The sequence below is a fragment of the Canis lupus genome, chromosome 19 (genome assembly GCF_048164855.1).
Source record: "Canis lupus baileyi chromosome 19, mCanLup2.hap1, whole genome shotgun sequence".
NCBI lineage: Eukaryota > Metazoa > Chordata > Mammalia > Carnivora > Canidae > Canis > Canis lupus.
Window position 1 is genome coordinate 55987853 of NC_132856.1, and position 14980 is coordinate 56002832.

The window sequence follows — 14980 nt, forward strand, 5'->3', positions numbered from 1 at the left end:
CTGAACCTATGTGCAAAAGAAGGGTTTTTATTGTGAAACAGAAGGCTGGGTCCAGCCCAGAGCACATCCTTTCCCTCCTCCGCGCCCGGGACCCCATCCGCAGAGGGGCGGCCTCAAGGCTGTCACCTGCGGGGGCAAGGGGAGGGGCCGCTCCAAGGTTGAGCGAGCAGAAAGAGACCAGGGATGCGGTGGTTCCAACAAATGGCCAGGGTTCCCCGGGTGCCCTCATGGATGCAGCCTGGGGCCTGGGGAGAGTCACACCCCCTCTCTTAGCCTCAGCTTTCTCATCTGCAAAATGGAAGCAGCAACCATGTCACCCACAGTGGCCCGGATGACTGAGGAAACGCCTTCCAAGTCGGTGACCAGGTGCCTGGCACACGATCAGCGCTTGCAAACTCGGAGCTGCGGCTCTTTCCAGGTGCTGGCAAGTTTTTCTCAGTTTTCCTTTTCTGTCTTGATGACTCTGGCTCGGGCCTCGGCCACCGGCTCAGAGGTGTCTCGATGGGTGTCGCCGCTCTGGGACGGCTGGATGGAGGGCTCCCCTCTGGGAAGACGAAGGAGCGCCGCCCCGGGAGCTCAGGCAGCGGCAGCGGCGACAGCGGTGACGTTGAGCTCCTGGCGGATGAACCAGGCCCTCGGGTGCGGCAGCCATCCCCGGAGCAGGCCCAGCAGGTGGAAGCGCCACGGGTAGAAGACGCCGGGGGCGCGGGTGGCACCGCCGCGGATCACCGCCAGGGCCGCCTTGGGCCCCGGGGCCGCCTTGGCCCTCGTGACTCCCCTGGGGACGGGAGGGTGCGCTGGGGACTGCGGCCGGGCCGCCCCCCACAGCCCCCTGCCCCTGACGGCCCGGGCCTCACCTGACTGCCTCGGCGGCCGAGGCGCGGTCCCGGAGGCCCAGGACACACATGGTGATGGCCACGTTCACGTCCTGCACGTCCAGCTCCCGCCGCAGGGAGCCGAAGAAGCCGTCCAGCGCGAACTTGGCCGCCGAGTACGGGCTGGAGAAGGACGTGGGCACACGGCCTAGGAGCGCGGGGGCGCAGCCGCTCGTGACCACACGGCGCTCCCCCTCCTCCGGAGCCTCCCTGCCCTGTCCAGGTCCGCCCGCCTCCCCGGCCGCGGGCACGCACCGAGCAGCGAGGACACGACCACCAGGGAGCCTCTGCTGTCGGTCAGGCTGGGCAGCGCCAGCGAGGTCAGCTGCACGTAACTCAGCAAGTTCACCTGCAGGTGGCGACGGCGAGTCACCGCAACGCGAAGGCACGCCAGCCCGGCAGGGGCGGGACTTGGCGCTGTGGGCGGGGCCAGGGCGGGCCGGTGGGGGCGGGGCCTTGGTGCTATGGGCGGGGCCTGCGAGGGGCTGGACCTGAGGGTCGGGGCCTTGGCGCGGTGGGCGGGGCCTGGGAGGGACGGGACCTTGGCGCTGTGGGCGGGGCCAGTGGGGGCGGGGCCTTGGTGCTATGGGCGGGGCCTGCGAGGGGCTGGACCTGAGGGTCGGGGCCTTGGTGCTGTGGGCGCGGCCCCGGAGGGGCGTGGCCGGAGGGGCGGCGCCTAGGCGCGGTGGGCGGGGCTAAGGAGGGGCGGGGCCTGACGTGGGATCAGAGGGACAGGCCGCTGGGCGCCGCACCTGCAGGAGCCAGCGTGTCCCCTGGATGCTCCGGGACCGCGTGCCTGCCGGGGTGGCGCCGAGGTGGTTCAGCACGAGGTAGTCCAGCCCTCCTGGCCCAGAGAGGCCCATCAGCAAGGAGCTAGTCCTCGAAGAGACCCCTCCCCTGGGCCCCGTCACCTTGAACTCGGGAAGCTGCGGCCGGAGCACTGACCCCGTGCGTTCCGCCCCGGGAAGCTCCCGCCTCCTACCGAAGAGACCGGACCCTATTCCCTGGCCCTGCCAGGCTTGGTCCGCGATCCAGTGAGACCCAGTCCAGAGTTCCGCCCCCTGGAGGCAGTGAGGCTCCACCCTGGCCAAGCCCCAGACCCCTAAGCTCCGCCCACCGAGACCACGGCCCCACCCCCTCCGAGTCCTGCCCCAAGGCCTAGGCCCCGCCCCAGACGCCAGGCCCCGCCCCTCACCCAGCTTGTCCAGCGCAAACTGCACCACGCGCCCGGGCACCTCGGGGGAGGCCATGTCCGCAGCGATGTAGAAGACCTCGGGAGCGCCCAGCTTCCGGCAGTTCCCTACCACCTGGGGGGCCAGAGCTGCCCGTGGGCCGGTCCACCCCGGCGGGCCCCCCTCGGCCTGCTAGGCCTCTGGCGCCCCAGCCCAAAGCCCCCCTCCCCCCACCAACCCCGTGCTTCGGGTTACATTCCACATTATTCCCAAAGCTCTGCCCCGGGGGTGGGGGGGCACATTGGCAGCCCGGGGGCTACAACAAGGGCCCTTCTCTTTGCTCAACACCCGCATTTAAAACTCAGATTTCAGGTCAATCTCGAGACGTCTGGCCCCTCTGGGCATCGTGCAAGGTCCGTTGCAAACACTACGTTTTCTTGGAGCTACCATGGGCTAAGAAGCGTCCACCCACCACCCCTCCCTGGAGTTTGGCACAGGCTCTGGACACCACCACCAATCCCATTTTTTGAGGAACACTCCCTGTCTTTCACTGTCTCACTGTATTAACCCAACACCAGAACCCAGGAGAAGGTACTTTTATTGTCTCTGGGGGGCGAATGAGGAACCTAGGCTCAGGGTTAACCTACTTGCTACAGGTCACAGACGAAGCCTGGATCTTTGGGAGTATTTGAACCCAGGCCCGGTTTTCCAGCCACTCCCGCCCCCACCATTCCACTGGAAATCGGCGTCTCACCTTCTGCAGGAAAGCCTCGGTGTGGGCTGTGAGCACCAGGTGGGAGCCCAGGCGAGCGTAGTGATAGGCCAGCTCCTCCCCGACGCCTGCGCTGGCCCCGGTCAGCAGCACCCGGGCTCCCTGGAGGCTGGCTAGCAGTGTGCACCGTGGTCAATGCTGGGGATGCCCCGGATGGGGGGCCCAATTCGTCCCTCCCCCACCTCCAGGCACTCACCAGGGTCAAAGTTGTCATCCCAGTAGTAGGAGAAGAACAGGGCTCCCAGCCCCGTGAGGAGCAGAACCTTCATGGCCGGCTCTGAGTCTGCAGGGTCTGCAGCGGGAGAGAGGATGGCAGGCACAGCCTGGCGCACAGCCTGGCCCACAGCCACCCCCATTTCCCCAGCTGGGCCTTTGTTTGCTGACGATGCTCCCTCCAGGCCCTGCCCTCTCTCCTCCATCTCCGCAGCCAGCACCTGGTCCAGGTCATATAGCTTCCCCTCGCCTCTTCAGGTTGTTCTCCCTCCTAGAAGCAGCCAAATTACATCTTACCTCCCCCTGCTGAAAACCCTCCCCATCTCATTTAGGACAAAAGCCAGGCTCCTTGATGCTCAAAAAGGCCCCACGAGGACCAGCCCCTCTTGCTCTGTTTGCCAAAACAGCGCCTCTTCAGCATTCCTTAGAAGGAGCCAGACTCCATCCTGCCTCAGGGCCTTTGCATTGGCTACTCCCTCTGCCCGAAATGCTCTTCCCAAATATAACCCAATGAGTTGCTCTCTCACTTCTCTGAAGTCAGCACAAAACTGACCTTCTCCAAGGAAAACCCCCTGGCCTCCTTTCCTAAAGTACCTCCTGGTCCCTCTCCCTCCTCTTGCCTCTAAAACTTCCACGCTCTCAGCACTTGCCATGATCTGAAATCATCCTGATGATCTGTTACATGCTCCCTGTCCCTCTCTCCTCTTAGAGCGTCAGCTCCACGAGGCAGGAAGGAAACGGAAACTTGCTTCTGCTTTGTTCGCTGTTGGGTCCTCAGTGGCCCCCAAACTGCCAGACATGGAGCAGATGCTCGACAGACACGAGACTGGCCCTGAGTGATGTGACGAACATTGGAAGTGACAGCTGGGGGGACCCGGAGAGATGACTCTGGAGACACCAGGAAGGAGCCTGTGTCGTCACGGTTAAGATGTGACTTGAGCTGTGGGAGTGGATTTACTTGTTCCGGGGAGAAGGTGAAAGAGAGAAACAGGCCAAGGACTTCACGATTCAGGGGGGCACGAATCTTCCCCCAAGGAAGGCACAGGCCCGTCACATCCTGGGGTTTCTGTTCTCTGAACGCAGTAGGGGTAGAACTGTAGAACTGAGAGATGGTGGGGCTGGGGTGCCCTCAGCTCTGAGATGTCTAGATCCTTCGACCTACTGCCAACTTCCAGCTGCCTCCCCCTGCCTCCCCCACCCTCCCACTCCCTCCTCCGCACCCTATGCTCTCCGGGCAGCCCAAGACATATTTACCCAAAGAAATGTGACTGCCCCTTGCTGCTGCAAACCCTCTCAGGGCTCGCCACTGCCCCTCGTGGAGACCGAGCTCCTCACCCCGGCCCACAATGCGCCGCGGGCCCGGCCCTGGCCCACCTGTCCCTTCTCATCTTGCCGGGTTCCTGTCTGTGACTCTTTCTCAGCTCTCCGAAGAGTGAAGTCCTCGCCCTTCCCCAGTCACGGCAGCCATCCCACCTCTCCCCGCTTTCCAGGGGACGCCCGTGAAGTCCCGCAACTTGACCCTCTTCCACCCTGACCACAGCAGCCACGCGGCGGGGGCGGGGGCGGGGGCGGGCGGCCGGCTGGCCGTCTGGGTGGATGGGTGGGTGGATGGATGGACGGAGCAGCCGGCCGGCGTCCCATGGGGACGGAATTGGGAGAACCAGACCCTCGCAGAACGCACTGGTCCCCTGACCTCACAGAGCCTCAGTTTCCCCTCTGGACAAAAAGGGCGTGCGACGTGCCGCGCGCTCCCAACCTCGTACTCACCCACTCGGGCCTCAGTTTCTCCCGCCGTCCAGCGAGGCTGGGGTCCGGGCCTGGGAGCCCGGCGCGCACCCCTCGGACTCGCACCTCCCTACGCTGCCGGCTCCGCCGGGCCCCCGACCGCGCCCCCTCCCGTAGGGTCCGGGTCACGTGACACCGAGCCCACCTCCGCAGGGGGCGGGGCCTGGCGGGGGAGCGCGGCGCCCGGGCGTTGCCCGGCAACGGCCTTCCGCCCGGCTCGCCCTCGCCCCGCCGTGGTCCTGGGCCCGCCCCCTGGACGAAAGCCCCGCCCCCGAGGCAGGCACGTGACCGAGGGCCCGCCTCCCACGCACAATTCCGACCTCGCGTTGCCGTGACAACCAACCATCTTATTGGCACACTCGCCCTGGGCCGGGGCCCTCGGTCCCCCGCGCGGGCGCGGGTGGATCTCCCGGACTCCGACGCCTTCTTGGGCCACTGTCGGGCCTCAGTCTAGACGCCCGACTCCTCTTTTCCTCGCACGCCGCCGGAGCCGCGCCAGACCGGACTACATCTCCCAGCAGTCTCGGCGGCTGGGCGAGCCGTCCGGCGCCTCACGGGGGTTGGTCCTGACTCCATTTCCCAGGCAGCCTAGCGGCGTCCGGGCTCTGAAGATTACACTTCTCAGAATCCTTTCGCTGGAGGGCTGCGGAGCCTCTCCGGCGTTTTGCGGCCGCCGCGCGACTTCGACTCTCACAGGCCTTTGCGGCTGAGTCGGGCGACTACGTTTCCCAGAGGCCTCTGCGGCGCAGTCACCGGAAGCGGCGGGCGAGTCGAGTGTCCTTGCGCGCGGAGCCGAGCGACCATGGTGCCCCGAGTGTGGTCGCTGATGAGGTGCGTGGGGCGGCGGGGCGGGCTCCGAGCCCCCGAGAAAGCCCCTCCCGTGGGCACCCCCCGCCGGGTTTGCTTCCGGCTGGGTCTTGGAGTTCCGTGGCGTCGGGTCCCGCCTCGGCCTGACCTGAGGGTCAGGAGGGGAGGGGCCTCCCGCGATCCGGGGCCGCAGGTGCCTCCCCTGGACGGCGGGAGTGCCGCCCGCGCTGCGCCAAGACCCCGGGTGCCCGGGGCGACGCGCGACGTCCAAGGAGCGCCCAGGGCCGCGCGGGACCCCGCGAGGCACAAGACCGGGGGTCTAGGCCTTCCCTCGCCGCGCCGTGTGCGGATCACGAGTGGGCCTCAGTTTACCTGTTAAACGGGGCCGAGGGGCTGTGCTCTGTGCAGTGAGGGGAGCGTTGTGCCAGGCGGTGCCCGGCCGCCTCCTTGTTCTTCCGTGTCCGCTGCCCGGCCTCGCTGTGTCACTCCCCGGACCCAGGCGCCCCGCGTGGGCCCGGAGCCCGGGGCTGCCGGCAGTGCCGGGGAGCTGCTGAGCCGCCGCCCTGCCTCCCCCCCCCCCACCACCGCAGGTTCCTCATCAAGGGCAGCGTGGCCGGGGGTGCGGTCTACCTGGTGTACGACCAGGAGCTGCTGGGCCCAAGCGACAAGAGCCAGGCTGTGCTCCAGAGGGCCGAGGAGGTGGTGCCCCCAGCCATGTACCAGCTCAGCCAGTACGTGTGCGAGCAGACCGGCCTGAAGATGCCCCAGGTAGCCCCCGGCGGCGTGTCCGTGTCCGTGTCCGCGTCCTCCCACGGGCTCGGTCCTGCGAGGCTGGGGCCGCGGGGCCCTTCCCCTTCTCACCTGCCCCTTCTCCCCTCTCTTCCCAGCTCCCAGCCCCTCCAAAATTTAACTTTCACTTCCGTGACACCTGGAACTCAGGTAGGCCCTGGTCCCCGTGCTGGGGGGTGACCCCTGCCACCGCAGCCTCACAACCCTGCCACCACTTGCTTCCTGGTCACTCCTTCCCGTGGCTCCCTGTGCTGCCCTGCACCCCTGCCACGGATCTAAAGGATCTAAAGAGGGTGGAGATTTCAGGGAGGGGTGAGCCAGAGGGAGCCTACTTTGAGGACAGGTGATCTCAGACAACATGAGGCCCTGCCCCCCCCCCCGCCTCAGTTTCCCCATGTGGGACCGATGGCGCTGGAACTGGTGCCTCTCAAAGCCTTGTGGAGCTCGGGTTTCCGGGGGGCTGGTGTGGGTGGGCGAGACGCGGTGGCTGAAGGCGCTGGGGCCTCCCTCTCCACAGGGATCCTCACGGTGATGTCAGCTCTGTCGGTGGCCCCCTCCAAGGCCCGCGAGTACTCCAGGGACGGCTGGGAATACCTGAAGGAGCGGATCAAGTAGCCTGCCAGAGGCCACCTGCCCCAGTCAGGAACGGGGGCAGGGGCACCAGCGACCTGGAGACTCCAGACTGGGACTGGGACCCCACTCGAGGGCAGCTCCCGGCCTTGCCGGCCCAATAAAGGACTTTGGAAATGCTCCCCGACCCGTGTGCTGGCCCTGGGGGCTGGGGGTGGCCCGGCTGGTGCCCAGAGCAAGGGGCCTGGGCTAGCAGCTCCTCAGGGCCTGACCTGGACCACAGGTGTTGGTTAACCCCTTTGCCGTCCGGACCCCACTGCTGAGTCTCCAACCTGGTGCGGGGCTGGGGGCAGACATTGACCCTGGAGCTCCACGGACAGTGCTCAGGGGCCCAGGAACGGGTTGAGAAAGTGCCGATGCCGGCCTTCCTGGAGGGCTGAGCCCAGGGTGGGGGCTTTGCGGGGCTGGGGGCCTGGGGAGGGGCATGTTCATCTCCCCGCTGTCTGCGTGGCCAGGAGTTCCCGGGGCCGCTCAGTGATCACCGTGTGTAGAGCTGCTCACGAGAGCGACTGCAGTCCCCGCAGGACGGGCCTGTGTCCCCGGGGAGGGGGTCATGACGTGGGGGCTGCAAAAAAGCAGAGATGGCCAGGTGTGGCCCAGGGGCGCCGGGCAGGCAGGCAGGCAGGGCTTCAGGAAGCACCTGGCCACCCCCAAGGCAGCCGCACAGCGAGGACGAGGGTGGGCCGTGTGGTTTCCAGGTGAGGAAAAGGGCGGAGATAGAGGCACCTGTCTGAGGGCACAGGGCAGGCAGGGCTGCGTCTCTTACAGACGGACACACGTACCCCGAGGGCTGCTGGGGCCTCAGGCTGCTCCAGGCCCTGCGGGTCCCTCAGCAGCTCTGAAGAGATGCCTTCCCCAAGCCCTAGGTCTGTTTGCACTGACGCCCCCCCCCCCCCGCCCCCCGGCTCTCGGCCTTGTGCCCTTCCATCCACTTCCCAGGTCCAAGTCTGAACATGTCCCTGCCCTCCTCGGAAACCCTCTATGGCTCCCTGCTGCCTTCCCCTTGAGCCCGGACTCCTCCAAGGGGCCCCATTCCCAGAACGCAGTTGGTCTTCACCACTGGCCTTGGCACCCACTCAGCAGGCCATCCTCCCTCCTGACTCTGGCTCATCCTGCCTGCAGCTTAGCATTGGCCTCCTCTGGAAAACCTCCCGACCCCTTCCTCCCAGCCTGAAGTCAGGCACTCGGCCCAGGCCCCCCGACTGCCCTGTGGGTGTCCTATCAGGGCCTTAGCACTGCGAGGCAAGGTCGCCCTACCTCAGCCTGGGCACAGTAGGTGTTGAACAGCATCCCTGCCTCCACCCCCGAAATGCCAGTGGCACTCTGTCCCCTGGTCCTGACGGCTGCAGACGTCTCCAGTTGCTGCCAGGTGTCTCCTGGGCAGTCATCCCAGCAGACGAGCACTGCCTTGGGAGTTTGCTAGTCTCCCGTGACAAATGACCAGATTCAGGGGCTTAAAAGCACACGTCGACCGGTTCACAGATCTGGAGGCTGGAAGCCCACCACGGGTCTCACGGAGCTAGGAGGACAGGGCTGGCTCTTTCTGGGGACAGTCCGTATCTGGCCTTTTCCAGCTTCTAGAGGCCACCACACTCAGCAGGAGTGCCCCCCCCCCATCTTCAAAGCGAGCTGTGGAGCGTGTGGGTGTCCAGCCCCCCCCCCCAGCTCTCCTGCCTCCCTATTCCCCTTATAGGACCCCAGTGAGGACACTGGGCCCCAGAAGGGGCTTCTGGCCCTTTAGGTTACCATGCGCACAGGCTTGGGGATAAGGGTGGGTGGGGTGATCTGTGGCCCAGGTGGGAGGGGGTTTTATTTGCTGCCCCTGCCCCCCACCATCTGAAGGCTTGGTCACGTGTCTGTCTCCCCCCACATACACCCATACCCCATTGTGGACCCTGCGGGAACAGGGGCCCAGGCTGCCTTGGTGGTTAGTGTGTTCCCAGCCCCAGACAGGCTTGGACTCCACAGTGATGTGTCAGGGAGGCAGCCGGCCTGTCACCACTGCTCCCCTGGACGGGTGGACCCCAACATGAACACAGACCAGGGCCCACAGAGACGGAGCCTGGTGGACCTGAGGAGCAGCATGGCCCCACGTACGGGCCTTAGCACCACGCTGCTGTCACACCTTACCCCACGGGCATGCTGCTCCACTCAGGAGATGCTACGAGCCACAGACACAGGAAGTAGATGGTGGTGTGGTGGGCGCAGGGCAGTTGGCGTTTGGGAGGATGAAAGGTTCTGCAGGCGGAGGTCAGTGATGGTGGCACAACACTGTACGATACTAATGCCACCAAGCTGTACACCTAAAGTGCTTAAAATGGGAAATTGTGTGTTATATGTATTTTGCCACATCAAAAAAAAGGCACAGCAGCCTGTTCAGCTAGGCTGGGCCTGTCCTGGACACGGAGGCAGAGTGTGGAGGACAGAGGGCCCAGGAGGGGGAACAGGGACAAAACGGCCACGACGCAGAACGCAGACGATCCCACAAACCCCAGGTCCAGGTTCAGGCAGGCCAGGAGCGTGTGCTGTCAGTAAAGGGCTTCCGGGAACCCGGACAGCCCCTTAAAGCTGCCCCTTCCCCCCTGAAGAGCCATGGCTCAGCTATGCCAAGTATAATTTACACAAATATGTGAAATAAAAAAGAGAAAACACTTTAAATAAAGGGTATGTGAACAGAAACACATTTATTACAAAAAACAAAAACCAAAAAAAAAAAAAAAAAACAGAAAAAAAAAACACAAAACATTCACATTGTATTGAGCTACAATATGGCAGCAGATAAAAAAAAATTATTGTACACAGTTGAAGAGAACTCCTAACAGAACATACTCTTGTTGCCACGGGACAGAACACAGGAATCCAAGCACTTAGTAGCGGCGAGTGAAGCGGGTGTCGTTGGGTCGGCTGCCCCGGTTCTGTCCCCCGAAGCCACCCTGCATTCCGCCGCGCGGGATCACGTGGCCCCGCGAGGCCCCGCCAGGGGCGAAGCTGCCACGCCTAGGACCGACACAGATCCCACGTCAGAGAAGTCCGGCCGGCACGCCCCCCGTGCACACCCCCCCGTGCACACCCCCAGCTGCCGGCCCTCTTCTGGGAGCAGAGCCTCCATCCAGCAGACAGGCGGTGAGGGGGGCAGACTCAACTTTCTAAACCTCCCAGGCGAGCCAACACGTAAAGATGGACAAGCAGCGCCAGACACCTTACCCTGACATCCCTCCCCGGTTCATCATGTGACCTGGCCCAGAGTGACCAGACATACTTCTTTCGCCACCTACAAGACAAGAGATACTTTTCAAACAGCTTGTCTGAGCACAGCAGACGGAGTTCCGAGGACACCAACACGAGGCTCATGGGACTCCAGTCCCGTTCCTGAGCCACGCAGTCAGCCCAGAACCCACAGGTCCCAGTGATGCATCAGCACGCAAGCTGCACGCACCTGACGTCCTGGCTAAGTCGAGGCAGAGTATTAACCAAAGCCCACAGCAGTCTTCTGTGCCAGACCTCATCTGTTCCCTCCCTCCCTTCCCACATCCGGTCAGTGATGAGCAAGACCCCATGGTCTTAGAGCAGAGACAGCTCTTCCTGCCCTCAAGACAAGGCAGACAGGCTGTAAAGCAGGTGCAGCTTGAGCTTTCCAGATGCTTCTCCAAAAAAAAGAGACCTCGCCAGCTGAGAGTCAGCCCTTACCTTGCCACCTCTTGTGGTCCCTGTCTATCATGCCTCCATCAGCAGCACCCTGCCACGCACGGTCATCCTCTATTCTTCGGCCATGATCCCCCCAGTCACGTCTGCCCCTTGGAAAAAGACATCTCTGATTTGGATTGCCCCTCTCTCTGCCTTTCAGAGTAGGAGTGGTGGTGGGCTCTGGAAGGTGGGTTTAGCATTCTGTGTGCCCAGTCCCCATCCCTTTGGGTGGTGGGGGTCTACGGGAATGTTGCTCAAAGCTCCAAGGAGGCCTGAGGTGTGGCCAGTGCTCTGGGTCATGGGGCCAGCACTCATCTTTCCCTGAGACCCAGGGTCCTCAGTTGGGACACATTCAATCCTGCCTACGGTGCATGAGGCCCCAGCAAGCAGTGTGGGGTGCATGACACAAACCTGGGTGGAGGAGGCAGCCCCCGGCCCTCGCTCATCCTCTTGTCAGAGCCGTATCCGCCCCACCCGTCGCGAGAGTCCCGCCCATGGCGCTCTGGTCCTCCATGGCGTTCGGGGTAATGCTGGATGTTAAAGAGCCAGAATAAGAAGGTTTCAGTGTCAAGCCTGGATCCCAAGGCCTTTGGGGCAACAAGCTAATAACAACAAGGATAATAACAGAAGTGCTGGCAAGCGTTCAACACGTGGTCTTGTGCCACACGGGCCTTTCAGCTTGAATGACAGCCAGGCCCCCAAAGTCTGCTGGTTGTCTAGTGAGGAAAGTCAAAGAATGGAGTCACAGAACAGAGGACAGAAGCCGAGGCCTGAGATGCACCCTAATCCAAACAGAGTGAATTCAGGCACCAAAGGAGAGAAGAGTACTGGGCCTGGTGACTGCCCTGCACCAACAACAGACAACAGTAGGCCAGGTGCCTGCTGTACTCCAGCCCCACAAGGGATCCTTTATCGCAACTCAGCCTGGACCTGGCACCTCTGGCACAGGCCACACGAATGCTGGACCCTGTTCAATGCACTACCTGAAGGAAGGATGGAAGAGAAAGCCTCCCATTCTAGGAAAAGATGTTCTGTTCCAAAGATGTATTTATTTAAGAGAGACCAAGGACATGAGGGGCAAAGAAAGAGGCAGTGAGAATCTTTTTTAAACACTGAGCCCAGGGCAGCCCCGGTGGCTCAGTGGTTTAACGCTGCCTGCAGCCCAGGGCGTGATCCTGGGGACCCTGGATCGAGTCCTGCGTCAGGCTCTCTGTATGATGCCTGCTTCTCCCTCTGCCTGTGTCTCTGCCTCTCTCTCTGTCTCTATGAATAAAAAATAAATAAATAAAAATAAAAATAAAAATAAAATAAATAAATAAAAAAATAAAATAAAATAAAATAAACACTGAGCTCAACGCAAGGCTCAATCTTAGGACCCTGAAATCACAACCTGAGCCGAAATCAATAGTTGGATGCTCAACAACTGTGCCACCAAGGCGCCCCTAGGAAAAGCTGTCTCAAATGCCCACTCATCTTTCACCCGAGCCCTGCCCCTGCTTGCTGGAAGAACGTCCGAAGCTCTTAGGGAGCTGACCAAGTGCTTTTGGTTCCACTGTCCCACAAATCCAACCTGTGGCCCTGGGGTCTTTTGCTCCAGGATCACATCTAAGTAAGAACACCTAAGAAAGGGAGCCTGGTGATGAAGCCCCTCAGCTGAAGGCGCCAGCTGCCCTGTTGCTGCTCACGCCCAGACTTACCTTACCCATTAAACCAGGGTGGGCGTGTGCTTACACAGGGAGTCCTAAACACAAATGCCTCCATGACCTGCTTCCTCTGGCCTCTCATTCCCAGATGTGTGCGGATATTCCCTCAACAAAGGGGCAGGGGCAATTGAACAAGATGGACAAAACCCAGCCTCATTCCTTCTAGGAGCAAAATAAAAAGTCAGAGGGCCCCAGAAAGTCAGTCCTTCCAAATGGAGCAAGAGCTGCTTAAATGAGACCCCAGAATAATGTTTCCATAAAGAACCTTCAAAACAAAACAACCTTCAAAACATACCAGCTTTTAGAAAAATTACAGCCTGTGATTTAGACCGCTTCCTATACTTTTAGACAAACACAAATATTTAATAAGGAGTATTTGGGGCGCCTGGGTGGCTCAGTCAGTGTAGTGTCTGCCTTTAGCACAGGTCATGTTCCCAGGGTGCTGGGATCCAGCCCCACATTGGGCTCCCTGCTTCTCCCTCTGCCCCTCCCTGCTTGTGGTCTCACTTGCTCTGTAATGTAAATAAATTCTTTATAAAAAAAAAGTATCAGCCTTCTAAAAACACAAAACTGACAGAGAACACTTTGTACAAGGGCCACATCTAGCTCTTCCTGCTATTTCATAATGTAGCCACGCTCTTCTATCCAACTGACCAACCCACGTAACCGTTCAGCAAGACCCAGGAAGCCTGTGCCAGTGCTTCCCGTCTGTGTCCCCTATCACACCACCTGCCATCTAGGACAGCACTGATATCAATATTATTGAGGACACTGTATGTGAAGAAAAGCAGTCTTCAGGTTTCCAGAGTGTTTTAGCTACCAACGGTGGGCAAAGGAACCCGAGAGACTGTACTAGACACAGCTAGCAGCACCTTCGGCCCAGCTCCTCATGCAGGAGGAAGCACCCTCAATTTCACAGCTGGAGACACAAGCTCCACACAAGTGCTGGACCAAGATGTGACCCTCTCTGGCTCTGTGGCCTGGAATTTAACCACCGCTCTCAACTTTACCAAAGAGGAACAGAAGACAAGGTGCACATTTAGCTAACATCTCAGATTTACCTCTAGGAGTAGAGAAAAAGGAATCACGTGAAGATGCCTCCAGAGGTAGCAGAGAAACCCCCTCAATGTGGCCAAGGAATACCACCACCCCCAGTCTTACACTCAGTCTGTACTAGATGCAGGGAAAGGAAACTCACAGGGCGGCAATTCTGGCCAACAATGCCCTGACCACATCCTCCCTTCATTCCCCCCATTCTTCCAAGTAAACCCATGAAAGAATCAACGCTCTTGGCGGAAGTTCTCAAGCTAAAGCTAGGACAGGAAAAGGGAGCACATCAAGCATATTCTCTAACGCGGTCATCCTGCAGAGTGTGGGTGTGGACCAGAGACTGAATGGCTTTCCGACACTTGGCGGGCAGGTGGACCCAGAGAGCACAGCACTGCTTGCTTTAGGTGCCCCTGGACTTGCAGGTGCTCAGCCGGGCAGGTCACGATTGTCCAGCAGAGCCTAAGAGACGCACCCAAGGGTCTTGAATCGTCAGTACAGGGTGTTAGTTACTCTCATTTAGAGGCGGACAGAACCTCAGGGTCAAGGCTGGAAGAGGTTCAGGATACACTACTCTTTGTTCACCTCGGCTGAGGAGGGAGAAAGCATGCTGAGGAGAGAGTCAATCCCATGGCAAAAACTGATGAAACTAGAGTTTTCGGACTTACCTGTCCTTCTCTTTCTCCCATCATGGATCTGGAACCTTCTCTCCTGTGAAAGTCAATTTAAGTTAAAGCATTAAGGAAAGAAAGATTGGTTAGGCACCCTCAAATAAAATATTTCCCAAATGGAACACAAGTAATTCATGCTCTGATGGTTCGAATGAGCCCACAAAGCCAAGAAAGGCCAACCCTATTTCTTCAGGATTCAGAAAAAGAAGAGAACTGAGAGCAAGCAGGCAAGGTCGGGGGTGGGGGCGGCTGGCTGACCTGTCAACAGAGTGGTCGGGGTAGCGGCCCCGGTCCCTGTGGTCAAAGTCGTGGAAGCGGTCCTGGCGGTTGAAGTCAGAATGGTAGCGCTCATCCAGGGCAGCCCGCTTTGCTTCTGGCCAGTAGGCATCATCTCGCCTGGAAGAGGAAAGGAGTACGTGCAATTTCTCCCTCAACTTCATAACTTTTGTGGAGATGATGAACTGAACCCCCCCCCCCTTTTTTTTTTAAAGATTTTATTCATGACAGAGCGAGAGAGAGAGGCAGAGGGAGAAGCAGGCTCCATGCAGGGAGTCCAACACAGGACTCGATCCCAGGTCTCCAGGAATAGGCCCTGGGCTGAGGGTCGTGCTAAACCACTGAGCCACCTGGGCTGCCCGTGAACTGAACCCTTAAACGGTCCTTGGCTCCTACCACGTCACAAAATGAGAACGGACTTTAGTAACAAGGTCTTCTTTGCTCCATGAGCTGGCAGGGTGATGTGGGATCCGAATGAAAGACTTCCATTCTACTCTGACATGCCCTGCTTCCCCTAAACAGAATAGCTTTGGTTTCCCTAATAGGAGGGCAAGAG

General features: G+C 60.6%; 3 protein-coding genes across 16 annotated transcripts in view; 1 reads left to right on the plus strand and 2 right to left on the minus strand.

The window, feature by feature from the left end:
* Positions 1-7: 7 nt before the first annotated feature.
* HSD11B1L (hydroxysteroid 11-beta dehydrogenase 1 like) lies at positions 8-5799 on the minus strand. Of its 11 annotated transcripts, none has more exons than XM_072787709.1 (9): positions 4800-5058; positions 3683-4134; positions 3016-3111; positions 2802-2928; positions 2071-2182; positions 1628-1719; positions 1131-1224; positions 858-1023; positions 8-778 (listed from the first exon to the last, which is right to left on the minus strand). In XM_072787709.1, exons 3-9 carry the CDS (start codon positions 3031-3033, stop codon positions 488-490), a joined length of 900 nt encoding a protein of 299 aa, XP_072643810.1. In that variant the 5' UTR covers positions 3034-3111; positions 3683-4134; positions 4800-5058; the 3' UTR covers positions 8-487. The 11 variants fall into 11 exon arrangements, with proteins under 11 accessions (XP_072643810.1, XP_072643808.1, XP_072643805.1 ...); XM_072787707.1 differs by having other exon boundaries at positions 2802-2932; positions 4800-5055; XM_072787704.1 differs by having other exon boundaries at positions 8-615; positions 2802-2932; positions 3683-3864; positions 4800-5049.
* Positions 5162-7163, plus strand: MICOS13 (mitochondrial contact site and cristae organizing system subunit 13). Its single transcript, XM_072787712.1, has 4 exons — positions 5162-5648; positions 6215-6392; positions 6512-6563; positions 6931-7163. Exons 1-4 carry the CDS (start codon positions 5620-5622, stop codon positions 7026-7028), a joined length of 357 nt encoding a protein of 118 aa, XP_072643813.1. The 5' UTR covers positions 5162-5619; the 3' UTR covers positions 7029-7163.
* A 2538-nt stretch (positions 7164-9701) lies between these two features.
* The window catches only part of SAFB (scaffold attachment factor B), a 35013-nt gene continuing 29734 nt past the window's right edge, over positions 9702-14980 (minus strand). For 2 of the 4 annotated variants that reach the window (XM_072787694.1, XM_072787692.1), the window contains 6 exons: positions 14407-14544; positions 14146-14188; positions 11139-11257; positions 10731-10831; positions 10248-10314; positions 9702-10040 (listed from right to left, as the gene is read on the minus strand). In XM_072787694.1, the coding sequence (XP_072643795.1) occupies positions 9911-10040; positions 10248-10314; positions 10731-10831; positions 11139-11257; positions 14146-14188; positions 14407-14544 (598 nt within the window). In that variant the 3' untranslated portion in view covers positions 9702-9910. Of the gene's footprint in view, positions 10041-10247; positions 10315-10730; positions 10838-11138; positions 11258-14145; positions 14189-14406; positions 14545-14980 lie in introns of all 4 variants that reach the window. The other 2 variants (XM_072787693.1, XM_072787691.1) reach the window with 1 other exon arrangement.

Bases quoted from the DNA above. Each gene is read 5' to 3' on its own strand.
- HSD11B1L (XM_072787704.1), bottom strand. The intron at 2,933-3,015 runs GTGAGTGCCTGG...GCACACTGCTAG, and splicing joins GGATGACAACTTTGACCCTG to CCAGCCTCCAGGGAGCCCGG. The intron at 616-857 runs GTGAGGCCCGGG...TTCATCCGCCAG, and splicing joins TCGGCCGCCGAGGCAGTCAG to GAGCTCAACGTCACCGCTGT.
- MICOS13 (XM_072787712.1), top strand. From the start codon at position 5,620: ATGGTGCCCCGAGTGTGGTCGCTGATGAG. The intron at 6,393-6,511 runs GTAGCCCCCGGC...CTCTCTTCCCAG, and splicing joins CCGGCCTGAAGATGCCCCAG to CTCCCAGCCCCTCCAAAATT. The intron at 6,564-6,930 runs GTAGGCCCTGGT...CCCTCTCCACAG, and splicing joins CCGTGACACCTGGAACTCAG to GGATCCTCACGGTGATGTCA.